Consider the following 16,689-nt stretch of genomic DNA (forward strand, 5'->3'; position numbering starts at 1 on the left):
ACAAAATAATTTGACCAGGGCGGCCAAACTGTTGCACACAACCGTGTATATATCTATATATCTATCGCTGTTGTCGGAAGAAAACCTTGTATCTCTAAAACAGTAACTTTACAGGAGAAGGAAAAAACCTACTTTACTTTTAATGTAAGTCAACTGAAGTCAATGGACGTCTTTCCAAGTCATTTTGGGCTGCTTCTTTTGGCCCATTCATCATGAAACTTACACATAATATAAGGGGCAAAAGGCATTTTCAAATTATGTCAAAAACTGAATCAGAATCAGACAGAATAGCAGAATAATAGCTGCAATGTGGCATGGAGTGTTACTGCCTGAGGCACTGAATACTGGTTAAACTATAACAGGAAGCTAAATGCTCTCTCCTCATCTTTGTTGCATTTTGGGAAAGCGTGATGTGAACGGCTCTTCACTTGTATCCCAGTCCAGATTTACTGATGTGGCAGAACAGCGTCATGGAGAAGCACATGCCCAAAACCTAAACAAGCAGAGACAGAGGTGAGTGAAGGACTATCTTGGGCTGTTAGTGCTGAAAAAGGAACAGCAAGAACCTGATTCTACATCAGAGTAATGTTTACATATACGCCATTTGGCAGACACTTTAGCATGACCTTCCCTGCAGCAGACTGGGGTTTGACTCCCTGCCCAGGTATCTTTGGGCTAGACTTCTAAAGCTGGCTTAACATGGTAAAACTTTCATGCAACTGGTTGCAAGCTGTCTGCAACCCAGCTGCACGCAACACATTCAGTTACTCCACTAGCCAAATAAAACAGCTTGTATTTGATCTATCATGTTCTCGGGATATCAACTCATCTGCAATGTGTTACTATTTCAGAATTACAAGTACTGTTATAGGGTTACTGGTTGCAGTAGCTTCGTGTCTTGTCATTTCCTAGTTAAAAGACAAAATAAACACACTAGACGCGGTAGCCATGTGTTCTTATGTTGATTGATTCACCATTTTCGTCTGTAACATGCACTTCATGTCTGTTTTTAATACTTTCCTCATGTGCCATGCTAGCAGTTTCTAGCTAGGAACAGTACAATATGAGGTGTTCTTGCTATATTGTGCAATGTAGGCCTTTAATCAAAGTAGCAGTTCGATAAATTTTGACTTCACGAAGGTTCTAGAGTCTGTTGGACTGATGTGAGAAACAACTGAGGAATCAACTGGTCAAAACCTGTTCCAGACACAGCTAATAGCCTTGTCCGATGTGAGCAGCACAAAGTTAATTTAACTGGTAACTGGAAAATAGACATCTGTAGGTTATATTAACGTCTCTGTTAGTGGAAAAAAACAAACATGGGCAAAAAATACAAGTCACATCATCATGAGTCATGTTGGTGTGATGCGTCACGTAGCAGTTTAGTCTTACCACACAGCTGCCACAGCGCTTCTGGTGTCAAACTGGCTTTACAGTTTCATGTTACAGAAGGTGGCTAATGTACACAGACCTGAATGATTTTTAGAAAATATGTTGTACTTTCTTGGAACAAAATTGTGATTTAAATGTGATTATTTTCTCTAAATCAAGCTCACTGAATTTTTTTCGCTAAGGATGCTAAAAGTGAACATAGCAAGTTAGACTGCCAGTTCACATAGCTCCACATTTTCAGATTAGATTAAACATAAAACTTGTTAACTTGATATATTTCTGTACAGAGTGTCTACTATATGTCCTAACTGTCATTTGTGGTCTTCAACAGTGGTTAAGACTGATGCATTTAAAGGCAAAACATGCTCTGGTGGCTAGCAGTGAAAGGAAGCTAGGAGGCAGCAGGCAGCATGATGTCATTTGCACATTGCTAAAAGGGGCAGTTTTTCTCTTTCATATGTGGTTTTGCATCATTAGCCCTCCAGCACAAACTTGACAGAAACACTTAAATAAGAGATAATAACAGTGTTGGGCATGTTTTAGCATTTTAGCATGCAGGCTTGTCTTTGTTTTGTTGTTGGTTAATACATTCAGAAGAACTTAGCATAGCTAGAAACACATTAGACTTAAAATATCCACCTGAATGCTTAGCATTTCCTTTTTATGGTTTCAGTAGACCTGTGTGAAGAACTACTGACCACAAAGTGCTATTTGACATTAATTATCAGAAGCTCAGGGTCTTTAAAACCATAATGTCAGAGAGATGATAGTCTATAGTCTGAGGTAAAGTGTGGGACCCAAAATGCAATAACTAATGGATATTATGTTGGTGTAACATACAGCGTAACTGCTGCTATCCCTGTAGAGGACTTGAGTTGTGAGTTGCCTGCAACCTATTTTCTGGGCAATTTGACAGTTACCTGAAGTGATTCAGAAACAAAGTTGCATGAAACATTCATTTCCTCCACCAGCCAAATAAAGCAGCTTGTACTGTTTGATCTATCATGTTGTTCTCATGATACAAATTCATCTGTGACATGTTGCCAGTACAGAATTACGGGATTAGTTAGTGTTACTGGATTTAACACTAACACTAGCTTTGTTTCTTGTCATCACTCAGTTATCTGACAAAAGTCACTTAGCTGTTCATTTTCTTGTCTATCTAGCTGACATCGTTTGTAATCAATCCTTTGAAATGGTGGCGTTTGATGCGACCACATGATGTGCTATGGCTGTTTTGATTGGCTGTTTCATGAAACTGAAGCAACTGTTGCGGCTGAGTTTCAAGTGAGTTGCAGGATGCAATTCAAGTGCAATTTAGTTTCATGTAGGTTTCAAGCAGCCACAATTGCATGAAAGTTTGACCGTATAAAGCCAGTCTAATGCTACATTCACATGATTAAGAAACTGGAAGATGCTCAGTATCTGCCAAATGCATAAATGTTAGTAATCAAAAGACGGATCTGTACCTCAATGCTGCACACAATGATGACCCCAATCCCGGTGCCCAGGAGGTTTCCCTCAAACCAATTCTTCAGCTTTGTATAACAGCCCTACAAATGCACACATACATATATATAGTAGGTACATTTTTGTCAATGCAGCAAATACTGGTAGTATTTTACAAATATCAATGTATTTTTCTCTGGTCAACTTCAACAAATTATTGATACAGTCATATGTGAAAGTTTGGGCGCCCTTGGTGAACTGACACTGATTTTCGAACTGAAAATTCACTGTAGAGAACATACTTTTGCACATTTTAACATAAAATGTGGCCTGTGCAAATGTTATAGCATATTAAATGTTAAATGCCATCAAGTTCCCTGTTAATTCATTTTCACGATCAGCAAAACATGTCGTTTCACCGTGCATTCAACATGGTGGTGGTAATATGAGGGAAGACTGATTGAGGGAGGGGAGAGAACTCTGAGAACTTGGCCTGGAGCTCTGGGCAGCTTCTGCCTCTCGCTAGAAGGCCGGACCTCCCTTGTAACTGACTGGACAAGATGGTGATGGTGATTGCGGGAACTTTGTCATGGGAAACGGAAGGTAAGGGTGTGAATTTATAGGGAATTAGACTGGTAGAAGGAGGATTTTCAGGCATGTTCCTCCTCCCAAACGTCAGTAATTCTATAATTCCATATATAGCTGTAAGCCAATGTGGTGGAGCTGCCAGCAGTAAAATTTGGCAACATTTTAAACATTTTTTTTCACTTTGCTGCTTGCAAAATCTGTATAAAATCAATGAAACCAAGTTAGTCCGTTATAAATGCTTTTTTTGCAGACATTGATTCAGCACAGCTCAATGGAAGAAGAGGATTCAAAAGGCGCCATACCTGTGTCCAGTACGGCTCAGAGCCATTGCAGTGTTGGGACTTGCAGCACGACTTGGGTACGTGGCTTTCCCAGTCTGATGCATTTTGCACTCCACAGCATTGAAACTGTAGTGAAAGTGATTGCAGTCCTCAGTAGGGATCAGCATTATATTCTCTGAATATATTGTAGATTTTGTACATTTGAAGCGTAAGAAAACAGCTTTGTAAACACTTACTGTCGTCTGAACAGTGTTCCACTCGATGCTGGTTGTGTTCTTTTCTATTGCCTTCAGACTTTTGGTTAGTCCTTCGTTTATCATTTTGTCAATCTACAGGCAATACAGAAGATATAGTAAGTTTCATTGCTGTCTTTGTTGTACTCTGTTTGGCTTTGTCTCTAACTCTCAGCTCTTTAGCGTTTCACCTGATTATCAAAGCTCAACCCCAAAAAATGGGGACAGCATGTGAAATGCGAAAACAGGAAGACGCGATTACTAAATTCTGTTCTTATTCATTTGAAAACAGTAAAAAAGACACCTTAACTACTTTTGTTTGATGCCTGCAAAGTTCCAAAAAATTGGGACAGGAGCATGTTTACCACTGTGTTACATCAACTTTTCTTTTAACAGCACCTAATCACTTGGTGACTGAAGACAGCAGTTGATCCAGTTTGAATGCATAATCCACAAACATGCTATTGTAACGTGTACTATGTTTCTTGGCGTCGTCGTGTTGGAATAAGCATGGACGTCCCTGAAAAAGACGTCGTCTAGAAGGCAGCATGTTGCTCCAACATGTGTAGATATCTATCAGTGTTAATGGTGCTTTCATAGATGTGCAAGTTACTCACTGATATCCTCTCATACCATGAAAGACCCTGGATTTTCAACTTTACACTGGTAACAATCTGCATGGTCTTATTCTTAGCCCGGAGAGCGCAACATCCATTATTTACATATTTAATCTGAAAGCCTGTATCATCTGACCACAATACATATTTTCCATTGTGCATCAGTCCATTTCAGATGAGCTCAAGCTCAGAAAAGTTGTTGATGTTGTTGATAAAAATGGCTGCCACTGTGCATAGTACAGTCTTATCTTGCAATTGTGGATGCAACAATGTTTATTGACAGTGGTTTGTCGAAGTATTCCCGTGCCCATGCAGTGATATCCATCTGCCTGAGGGGTCAAAGGTCATGGGCATTCAGTTGTGGTTTTTGGCCTTGCACTTTATGCTCCTGATTTCCTGAATCTTTCAATGTTATTATACAGTGTAGAGTGTGAAATACCTAAAATCCTTTAAATCACTCATTGAGGAACATTGTTCTCAAACTTTATTCACTGGCGCATTTGTTTTGTCAAAGTGGTGAGCCTCATCCCATCCTTGCTCATAAAGGTCTCGGCCTTTCCTGGATGCTCCTTTCATACTCAAGCATGACTGCATCACCTGTTTTTTTATATTTTACAACATTTCTAGTCTTAATTCCCATCTTTTTCAGAACCTGTTGCAGGCATCTACTTCAGAACAAGCATATATGGTCAATACAGGTCTCAGTGGATTTACAAATCACTACTTTCTGTTCTTAGTTGCATTTCACTTACTTTTTTTAGGTTCTTTTTTTTTAGGTTCATATTTGCCTTGATTGGCTTTCACATATTTGCTGAATTCCTTCAGGATCTGGACTGTTTACCTGACAGAGAATGCTCCCAGATTTTAGTGCAGAAGTTTAATCTGTAAAGATATTTCTCTTACCTGGCTTTCATACATGAGCAGGACACTAGCCATGGCCAGCTCAGCCAGCATCACCAGGAACAACAAGATGAAAAACTGAAACACATCAAAATTCACAATCAGCCTTCCAGACCAACAGCTATTAAAATAACATCTTCAGTTGTGTTGAGCAATGATGAGAACTTTCAGGTTAAGCTTTGCTTTTTTGGGCCAAAATATGAAACACAGCATAAAAAAGGAAAACGATTCTGAAGGCTGCTGTGCTTTATAACATTTGCTGGAGCACTTTGGTCAGAACATAATCGTTTAAAGGTTATTTCATTACCATTTAAGTGGTACCTAAAGTTCCAGAAGTCTTGTTCTGAATAAAAAGCTAAGAAATGGACTTACAGAAATGAGCAGGCAGCGGTTCTCTTTGAGGGCTCCCAGGAAGCCCAAGAAGGACACACAGGTGATGAATATTCCCAGGATGAAGAGTCCATTAGTAACGCTCATGGCTGGGATGGATGGCACGAGGGCTGAGAAATTGAACGTCGTCTTCAAGTAGATCCCGACTCCCAAGATGCCAACTCCACAGATCTGTAAGGCCATCGCAGTCTATTAACTTACACTTCACCAGAGTCAACAAGTCCCACAGACACAGGGTTTAGAAGTTTGCTTCTTTACTTTTACACTGCAGCTTTGAGGGTAATGTAGCTAACAAGCAAAGGAAGCTTTTATCCCACAAATTAGCATTGTAATAATAATAATAATAATAATAATAATAATATAATAATAATAATAATACTGCCAAAATTTGAAAAAAAATCAGGCTTCAAGGCTTGTTTTTGCTGTGCTAACTAACTTTCGCCTATGTTTATAGATAACAGTATGTTGTTATAAAATTATGTGATTAATCTACATATTGTGTGCTTAAAATAGGCTTTATCGTTAAACAGAAAAGGACATATATGGCTCTATGGCTTCAGATGGAGATCTACAGAACTGAAATATTGCCACTGTTAATCATTACCCAAGTAATTTACAATTTAAATGGAAAACATAAAAGTTGATGCACACATCTCCATCTTGATCTTAAGATGAAGAAGCGTTTTGTCATAACATTAACTTTCCATGTAAAATAACACAGCTAAGGCTCTCATACATTATTTAATGGATCAGGAACTAAATCAATTAGTGTGCATTGTGTGTGTGTGCAGATACGTACAAAGAAGATGAAGTTCACCACACACATGGTGTACTTGAGGCACTTGAGGCAGGACATGGTTGCTTTCTGCTGTTCAGCCCTGCAAAATCATAAGATACATTAGCACCACTGAAGTGGACACAAGGTGAAAACGCCTTCGTGTTGGATAGTATCCACTACAGTTCAGAAGTTTGTCATATTAATAATCATTATTCAGTAATAACCTATACGGTGTGATGGTTTATACACAATTTATTCATAACTTGAAGTAATAATATTAAAACATGAACTGTAATTCTGTGTTTAAAGTAACTGCCTGACATAAATCAACTATAAATAGCTATTTGGTAAGTGAGATTTGGTCACTGCTTTTCCAATATGAGGCATTCTGGATATTAATGTTATCATAAGTTCATTCTTTATGCTGTATGGCTTTCTCAATCATTATGATATCATCTACAGCTTGGTTCATCGTTGAAAATGTCTTAATTTCTTACAACTGTTTTGAAACCTATAGAGAATTCATATTAGAAATAGAAGAGCATCATATTAGAATGAAATTATGCATATGCAACAAATATGTGGTGCTGAAAACAGTGATTCCAGTCTTTTGAACGGTGTATATTACTCCCTTAAGCTTTCTTTAAATGTCCACACCCTAAAGCTTATTATTCAGCCAGTACATGCAAAACCATGCAAAATGCCTGTATTATATTAATGTCTTACAGGTGAGAAATGTAAGTTTGGATCTGCTGATGGGTCTGTCAAAGTTAAGGGGTTATTCCACTGATTGGCTGCCAAGCGTTGACAACCAAAAACCAAACAATATATAAATAAATATCTAATACAGAAAGACCATCTACTTCTATGCTGTGATGCAATGGTCAGACATTCTAGAGGACTGAGCAGATGTGGGGCAGTCGTGAGCTGGAGGTTAGGGAACCAGCCCTGTGACCGGAAGGTCGCTGGTTCGATCCCCTGATCTGACGGTACGTGACTAAAGTGCCCTTGAGCAAGATACCCAACTCCCAACTGCTCCCCGGGTGCTGCGGATAGGGCTGCTCACCGCTCCGGGCAAGTGTGCTAACTGCCTCCTAGTGTGTGTGTTCACTAGTGTGTATGTGGTGTTTCACGGCATGGATGGGTTAAATGCGGAGGTGAAATTTCCCCGTTGTGGGACTAAAAAGGGTGACTTAATCTGAACTTAATGTAGTGTAAGATGGGATTTCACCAGCTGGGACCCCACAGGGCCTTTTATGTAACAGAACCATCATGCTTGGTGTATTTAAGCTGTGTAAGTACTGTATTTCATTGTTGAGTTTTGTTTGGGAACAAAAGAGTTAAGATCTTGACAGAAGACTCAACCAATTATGTTTTGATTTCCAATTCAAATGTCACTCTAGGCCTTCTGGAAGCTCTAGATATGTCAATAACAGTTTCGGTTAGTTCTTAGGAATGGAAAATAACTAAAAGAGGACTCATTACTGAAACAGTCGCTATAAGACTGATACATATAGTGTCAATACATGTTAATGTCTGTTACAAGCTGTATTTTGTAATGTTTTTCACAAGATTCAAATGTCCGTGTTTAATCTAGTACGGCCAAAAAATGTTGACGTGCCCCAGATTTTGTGCTAACATACTATTAGCACTACTGTAATTTCTTCCCCTGCGTGTCCACTGGTCAACACAGATAGAGCTACACATACTCTGCCCTGTTGATGGAACCCCACTCTTTCTTCTCTGTGACCTCAACTTTCCATCAGACAAGCTACAATCATCCTGCCTCCTTCCACCGTTGTCATCTTTTGACCTCACCTTCAACCAATCCCCTTGAACGCACAGCGCAGGCAACATTCTGGACCTGATCTTCAACTGACTTACCACAGCACTGGATTTCACAGTTCCCTCCTCCACTTCTCACATCAACAATTTCTGTCCCTCCCTGCTCTCCCTGTCTGTATCACCTGACCTGTTCTACCTGCACCTGCCACAACTTGCACCATTGTGCCTCCCACCCTTGTCCCTTACTTCAGGTATCCCGACTAAACTACCACACCCTGACTCATGTTCGTCTCTCCCTTCCTTTTCTTTCCATCTCCAGACCAGTCATATCCCCACCTGTTTCTCGGCTGACAGGTTCCCTGCTTAGCAAATGAGGAGAGCTAAGAACGGCTGGGAGAAGGAAATGACAACTAGGTTGTGATCTTTGCTCACACTAATCTCTCCCTTCTAAGTTCTTGTTGGCAGTCACTGTTGCAAAGTTATCTTTCTACACAGGGAAACTGGAAGTATCTGCATCTGATTCATGCAAGGTCTTGACCATTTTCTCTTCTCTTCTTAACTCTGCCCCACCACCCGCTTCTTCTGCTCCAGAGGATTGTCACCTTCTTCGAGGATCTAACCAGCTCCAGGATCCCAACCATTCTGGCTTCCTGTCTTGCTAACCAGCTTCAGGATCCCAACTATTCTGACGTCCTGTCTTTCTAACTGGGTCCAGAGTCTCAACCATTCTGGATTCTAACTGTCTTTCTAACCTACTTCAGGATTCTGACCATTATGACTTCTAACCATCTTTCTAACAAGCTCCAGAGTCTCAACCATTCTGGCTTCTTGTCTTTCTAACCAGCTCCAGGATCCCAACCATTCTGGCCTCCTGTCTTTCTAACCAGCTCCAGAGTCCCCACTTTTCTGGCTTCTAACTAACCAACTTCAGGACCCATCCATTCTGGCTTCTAACTGGCTCACTCCACAAAAACTGTCCCTGTAAAAGTGATTAAGTGACCCATATTAGTCCCACAATGGGGAAATTTCACCTCCGCAATCTAACCTATTTGTGCAGTGAAACACCACATACACACTAGTGAACACAAACACTAGGGGGCAGTGAGCACACTTGCCTGGAGCAGTGGGCAGCCCTATCCGCAGCGCCTGGGGAGCAGTTGGGTGTCTTGCTCAAGGGCACGTCAGTCATGTACTGTCGGCTCAGGGGATCAAACCGGCGACCTTCTAGTCATAGGGCTGGTTCCCTAACATCCAGCCCATGACTGCCCCCCCAAAAATCGTGAGAAGCTCCTTGTATCAAGACCAGCCAAACTGTCATCATTCCTGATTCTTCTGGACTTCTCTGAAGCCTTTGACACAGTTCATCATAAGAACCATCTCTTTGTGAATTTTACTACTAAATCTTGCACTTATTGAAGTGCCTTGTATTTCACTTATGAAATGTTTTATTTCTGTATCGTGTATCTTTCTATGTATCAGCTCTGGTTCTTTTTTTTGGTGGTGTCTTAGCTGAAGGATGTGTTTGGACTCCTGTTCGTACTATCTTAGATTCATTCTCTGAGTGGACAACAAAGCACTTCTGTAAGTCATGAATAAATACATTAATAACAAACAATAATGCAGAATGATGGTTAGAAGGATCAGCTTCTTTACATTAACCATGTTTGTCTCATGAAGCAGGATTTCTTGCGTAGCCAACAAAATCTTAGTTTAATTCTATCTAAACCTGGATTTTCTTCACTTTTTATGGGGCTACATCATCATCGCAACTTACGCAGCATGGCTAACCTGCTCCAGGGCCGGTTAAGTAAGGATTTTGTATCATAAACAGCTCAGGGAATAATCAATGTAATAATAGTTACACACAATATTTTCTTTTTCCTTTGCTGAAAAATAAGACACTTGACCCCTACACGTAAATGTCACCATGACTGCCAGAACAAGAGGCGAAGAACTTTTCAAACTACTGGGGTGATTCCCACCACTTTTGATTGACTTTAGGTCACTTATTTGGTTAAAAAAAGACAAAAATAAAACCACCCTAACCACATGGACCACCTGTAGACACCAACATATAGACTGTCAACCTCAATGGCAGAACCAATTAAAATTTCTTTTCCGGCTTAGGTTGAGGTGTCGGGGTTTGCCTAAGTAACGAGAGGACTGCTGCAGCTCACCCACCCAGAGAATGTTTTTAGTGCAAGTTGGCCATATGGTTTGTTAATCCTCTATTAAATGTAATAATTGTCTAGAATTTGATGGTCTTCAGAGATATGAGCAGTGAAGTGTGCTGGGTTAAAACACCATTTAATGAAAACGTTTATCCGGACATGTTATCATCAGTGGCCTAGTTGTTAGTCAGTCAGCTGCTGCTGTTTCACTAGCTTGCTTTTTAAGTTAATTGTGGTTCCTTTTGTTAGGATGTGTGAAGCTCCAACGTTGCTGGGACTTTGTGTGAAGTGCGATGATATCGAACAGCTGAGAAAGCATTCAAGTTTAAATATAGCGTATGGTGAACACGCTAGTGGTCATGTCTCAGAGGGTGGAAAAAACTAGTACGCACACACCAAGGCTGCTGATAAATGCCCCAGATATCCAGTAACTGTATTAAAAGGTGGGTACTGGCTTGGTTTGTAGCTTAACAATAAAAAAAAAAATATTGGCTTCCTGTTTATTGCAGCTTAACCCTCAACCAACTTAAATGTGTAGCGGTATTGTGTGGATCACCCTAACCGACAGCTAATTACAATGGTACCATATTAATATAAAACAACAAATAATAAGAATATTGATACCAATAGACAACAATATGAAATTCAATAGCTTAGTAGAGAAAAGTAGACCCTGAATGTATTTATATGAAAAACCAAACTTCCTCTGCTGTGCTGAATGCTTAAAATATGTTATACTATTGCTAAACTAGGCCTTTCAAAACAGCTAAGCCAGCTGTGAAAAAAAACTGCACGCCTAAGCATGTGTGGGGTGCACTGTGACCAAAAGGCAAGTTTCTGCACTCACTGTCAATTTTATCAGCTCCACTGACCATATAGTTTCACTTTGTAGTTCTACAGTTACAGATTGTAGTCCAGCTGTTTCTCTGCATACTTTGTTACCCTGTTCTTCAGTGGTCAGGACCCCCACAGAGCAGGTATTATCTGGGTGGTGGGTCATTCTCAGCACTGCAGTGACACTGTGTGTTAGTGTGTGTTGTGCTGGTACGAGTGGATCAGACACAGCAGAAACAGATGGACTACAGTCTGTAACTGTAGAACTACTAAGTCAAACTATGTGGTCAGTGGAGCTGATAAAATGGACAGTGAGAGTAGAAACAAGGAGGAGGTTTTAATGGAGTGGCTGACAGAAGAACTGTTAGATCCACTTTTCACCAGCTCCCCTATCCGTTTACTATACCGTCCAGCTGTGTACCTGTTGCTCTGAATTATCACACTCTGGAGCCACATGGCGGACAGCTAAACCCAGCCAGCTAGGGGAATGGAAAGTCCCCAGCTTCGAGTGAGAGCTGCTCGCTGGGGTGTGTCTCAAGTTCAAAAAGGACTGACGTATTAACAGACTTATCAAGCACAATATTACCGAAGTTCTCGAGTAAAGAAACGTTTAGAGAGCTTACGCTACGTTTGGCTTTCTCTCGAACGCTGCTGCTGCGTTTTTTTCTAACTCTTCTCCACCCGTTTTCGTTAGTCATGGAGTCGAATCCGAAAGAATCGATTCTTCGGCTCCAAGGCGTCTGAGAGTTGGGTTCGAATCTTGGCCAATGACTCGGAGAGTCGACCTGCTCGGAGTCGACTCCGTGTTTTTAACAGACTCGAGGGGCGTTTTGACGGAGGTGTGCGAAGCAGGAGGGAGTCTGAGTTTGAGCCGTGTGAGTTTCTGTGATTAGCAGGCTGTAAACAGTGCTAAACTCTGCCCACAGAAACTCGACATAACTGCATTTTTTCGCTATAAACCGTGATTAGAAACAGCGAAAGGACCGAAAACCCCCCAAAAAAACAAACGCTATTTTTTCACAGAGCGCTGTGGAAAAGAGGACGAGGCCGAAGTTCGCTGCTAATTTGCCCGCTACTTTTTCAAACTTTCCGTTCCACCTTAAATGGCGCTGCAGTTACACTCCGGCGCTCCAGCCAGTTAAACGCGGCCTCATTTAAGGAGGAACGGAGAAGTTGACCGATAAGCCAACTTCAGCCTCGTGAAAAGAGGAACGAGATAACATCCAACTGCTGAAAATTAAAACTCGGTTCCTTTTTCAAAGAATTGAAAGAGAATTTTAAAAAATGATGACTCCACGCTTTAAATAGAGGATTCCTTAGGAAAGGCACTGGTTTATTTAGAACCATTAGTTCATACTCGAATGGTTCTTTGCATGGTGAAATGCTTCTTCAGACTGATGGAGAAAGTGTTGAATTCGGTTCTATAGCACCTTTTTGAAAATGGTTCTATATAGTACCAACAGGGTCCTTCTGTTATTACGATGTCAAGCTTGTAACAACAGAAGAACCCTTTTTGGTGCTATATAGAACCATTTACAACACATTCTCAATGCTTAATTGGTCTGAAGAACCATTTCACCACGCAAGGAACCATTTAAGCATAAAATGGTTCCATTTACAACTCACGGTTCCAAATAGAACCATTGCCTTTACTAAAGAACCTTTGGAGAACCGTCTTTTTAAAAGTGTGCCGTAATGATGTTCTCATGTTTGCCCTCTCCCAGCATTAGTCAGCTGTAATCATTTTTCAAGCCACACACTTAAAAATGATGGTTCTTCAAGGGTTCTTTAGCAAAGAAAAAGGTTCTATATAGAACCGTGAACACTCAAAGAACTCTGTGCATGATTAAAGGGTTCTTTGCATCATGAAAGTGTTCTTCAGATTAATGGAGAATGAGCTGTAGATGGTCCTATATGGAACATTTTTGAAAAGGGTTCTATATAGCACCAAAAAGGGTTCTTCAATTGTAACAAGCCTGACATCGTAACAATAGAAGGACACTTTTTAGTGCTATGTAGAACCCTTTTCAAAAAGGTTCTATACAGAACCATCTACAGCACATTCTCCATCAGTCTGAAGAACACTTTTACGATGCAAAGAACGAACTCTTTAATCGTGGAGAGGGTTCTTTAAAGCACGTGTGTCAGGCTCCAGTCCTCGCGGGCCAAAACACTGCAGACTTCAGGATGCTGCCTCATTAAACACACCTGATTCAGCTCATCAGCTAATCAGCAAGGCCTTCATAAACTGAGTGAAGAGCGCTAACTGAGGGTAAACGCTGATATCCGCAGCACTTCGGCCTGGAAGGTCCCCAGTTTGACATGCCTGCTTTCAATGTTCATGGCTCTGTATAGAACCATTTTCTTTACTAAAGAACCCGTGAAGAACCAGCGTTTTTAAGGGTGTAGCTGATATTACTTGGTGTAATTACAAATTTTCATCACATCACTGTAATGTGCAGCTACTCTGAAACTGGGTAAAGCTTGGTTAAAACTGAGCGGAGTCGAGGAGTCGACTTCACTCGATTCCAGCAGCAGGAGTTCAGAGTCGGAGTCGACTCCAGAAAACTCTTGTGCACCACTAGTTTTCCCATTTTTTTCTTTTCCTCCATAAAGATTCTCTTGGATGAGCTGAGGATCCCTGATTGGCTGCTGTTACTGGACCAATAGGACTGCAGTAAGGAGTCTACTTTTTTCTTAACTACACTCTTAAACGTGATGGTTCTTCAAGGGTTCTTTAGTAAAGAAAACTGTTCTATATAGATCCGTGAACACTCAAAGAACCCTTTGCATGATTAAAGGGTTCTTTGCATAATGAAAGAGTTCTTCAGAACGTGCTGTATATGGTTCTAGCTAACACCCAAAAGGGTTCTTCTATTTTTACGGTGTCAAGCTTGTAACCGTAGAAGAACGCTTTTCAAAAAGGTTCTATACAGAACCGTCTATAGCACATTCATATAGAGGGGTTCTTTGCATTGTGAAAGGGTTCTTCAGATTGATGGAAAATGGGCATGAATGTGCTATAGATGGTTCTATATAGAACCTTTCTGAACAGGGTTCTTCTATGGTTGACACTGTAACAATCGAAGAATACTTTTGGGTGCTATATAGAACCGTCTACAGCACGTTCTCCATCAGTCTGAAGAACACTTTCATGATGCAAAGAACCCTTTAATCAAGCAAAAGGATCTTTGAGTGTTCATGATTCTATATAGAACCGTTTACTGAAGAACACTTGAAGAACCATTGTTTTTAAGAGCTTTTTATTTTTTCAGTTTTCCTTTTTAAACTAGTGACCTGGTTTGACACACAACTTGCATAAATAACTGCCTTTTTTGAACTGTAACAGCTCCCTTTCCTTGTTTCGTCTATAGTTCTCTTTTCTAGTTGTTTATTTGCTTATTTTGACCAGGCTACAAAAAGAACGGAGAATTTAACTGACTCAGAAACTTGGCTTCCTCTTTCTGACACACTTGAGGGTGGAGTCGGGCACTCGGGGCCATTTGACTGTCTTTTCTGTGCCATCGAACCTCATTACATTTCCTGTGCATGTTTCCAGAAAACAAAGAGCGTAACACGGTCTGGCAGCCGTGGTGCTCTTTTGGCGTCATTTACATCAAGTGAAATGAATTTTTGGCTTTGGTTTCAAAACATTTCCACGATTTTTAAACACCCTCAAACTTTTAAATGACATTTTTTGGCCTTGACGGCTTCTCAGATGATACGCAGCATGGAAGACAAAGACGTCGCTGTTGGGTGTCCATGTGCTTAAACCTTTTCTGGGTTCAAGAACCGAAATAGTATTTTTTAAGTAGGTTGTTGGCTGTATTCTATCATTACTATCAAAGTTGCCAAAGACCTTTTTAAATCTTGAAAAGTATGTTCGTGCGACCTTTTGGGGTCAAATAACAAATATTACTCTTTAATTGGATTATTAACATTCACTCTTCCATTACAAACAAAGATGTGAATATTTTTGCATAATTCAAAGGTTAAGATGTAAACAGAGTCATTCAGAGTGGTTTGGTGTGAAACGCTTGGTTCTAGAGAAACTTAGTCAGAATCGCTCACAGAGGTGGTGATAGGAACCAGACGTCCACATCTAAAAGCTCCCTCACAGGAAATTATTACACAAAATGGTTATTCATATGCTGCCTGATGCCTGAGACATTATTTTACAGTAGTTTTGAGAAGATTTTGGCCTAAAACATATATTTTTACACAATTATGGTGGACGGACACATGCAGGGCATTGTGAGGCAAAACAGTCCCCAAAGAAAACGTATTCCTTCAGATTTATCACTACTTTACCATCATCAATATTCATATAAAACTCAGGAGACGACTGTAGGTTCACTGGTGGTTTTGGATAGTAAATAAAATGTCTATATTTGTGTTGTAGTCATGGTGACCCCTGGTTCTACCAGCACCACTGTAAAGAAATCTGAGTAAGTTTCTCTACAACAGTTACCTCTGAATAACTTTTATATCTCAAGCACTGAATAATGTAGAACTTTTTAAAGGTTTTGGTAGAATTTCTCGCTAAACTTCCAACACTATTATTATTCACAGAAACACCTATTTTAAAAATTAAATTAAACTAAAAAAACCTCAAAAGACTTCTCTCACCGTGTGGATCAAGACAGAGACTCCAAACAAGCGACAGGCCTTGGACCGGTCCGGCCAGAGTCGGGCACAAAGATAAACTGAAAGGAGACGCGAGCGCAGCTTTGATCTCCCACTCTTCACACTATCGTCTGTGAGAACGCAACGCTTGACTTCACTTCCTCCATCTGAAGCCCTCTTTGAGCCACATCCCCTTAACCAGTCTCAGCTGATACGACATGAATACAAAACTGGCCTCAGATCAGTTTCAAAACAACAGCTTCTACAGAACCTCTTCAGCAACACATATGACGCAGCCTAACAAAGAAAGACTAAAAAAAAGACCGGTGACACACAGACAGACGCACTATGGAAAAAGAAAAATGAGCCGTTGAGTCATGATTCATGCTCTATACTACCTCCACACCAGGATGCAATTTAAATGCAACAGGATCGCTAACTTTAGCTTCTGCTTTAATAAGAAAAAGCAGAAATGAGGCTGTTGAGTTGGCTGTTCCCGCTGCTGCAGTGCATAGCGAGAGAAACCGCAGCACAGCAGCAGTGAAGTTAAATTCAGAAGGGTTTTTTTATGTGCATGCAGGTGGGTGGGCGCTAACTGCGGCCTAACTAAAAGATGCGAAACTGTCGTTGTGTTTTGTTTGTATG

At 40.5% G+C, this 16,689-nt stretch overlaps 1 protein-coding gene across 2 annotated transcripts; it reads right to left on the minus strand.

Moving 5' to 3' along the window:
• Window positions 1-161: 161 nt before the first annotated feature.
• Window positions 162-16,432, minus strand: zgc:64051 (leukocyte surface antigen CD53). 2 transcript variants are annotated; one of them, XM_036599270.1, is made up of 8 exons: window positions 12,042-12,164; window positions 6,650-6,728; window positions 5,833-6,021; window positions 5,464-5,538; window positions 3,947-4,039; window positions 3,732-3,836; window positions 2,862-2,945; window positions 162-493 (listed from the first exon to the last, which is right to left on the minus strand). In XM_036599270.1, the coding sequence occupies exons 2-8, from the start codon at window positions 6,704-6,706 to the stop codon at window positions 425-427; spliced, it is 672 nt and encodes a 223-aa protein (XP_036455163.1). In that variant the 5' UTR covers window positions 6,707-6,728; window positions 12,042-12,164; the 3' UTR covers window positions 162-424. The 2 variants fall into 2 exon arrangements, with proteins under 2 accessions (XP_036455163.1, XP_036455162.1); XM_036599269.1 differs by lacking the exon at window positions 12,042-12,164 and adding an exon at window positions 16,048-16,432 and having other exon boundaries at window positions 163-493.
• Between the last annotated feature and the right edge of the window lie 257 nt (window positions 16,433-16,689).

Source organism: Colossoma macropomum, unplaced genomic scaffold (genome assembly GCF_904425465.1).
Source record: "Colossoma macropomum unplaced genomic scaffold, Colossoma_macropomum, whole genome shotgun sequence".
NCBI lineage: Eukaryota > Metazoa > Chordata > Actinopteri > Characiformes > Serrasalmidae > Colossoma > Colossoma macropomum.

Excerpts from the sequence above, each read along its gene's own strand:
- zgc:64051 (XM_036599270.1), bottom strand. The coding sequence starts at position 6,706 with ATGTCCTGCCTCAAGTGCCTCAAGTACACCATGTGTGTGGTGAACTTC. Across the intron at positions 5,539-5,832 it reads ACCGCTGCCTGCTCATTTCT|TTTTTCATCTTGTTGTTCCT; the intron begins GTAAGTCCATTT and ends GATGTGTTTCAG. Across the intron at positions 494-2,861 it reads TCATTGTGTGCAGCATTGAG|GTTTTGGGCATGTGCTTCTC; the intron begins GTACAGATCCGT and ends CTGCTTGTTTAG.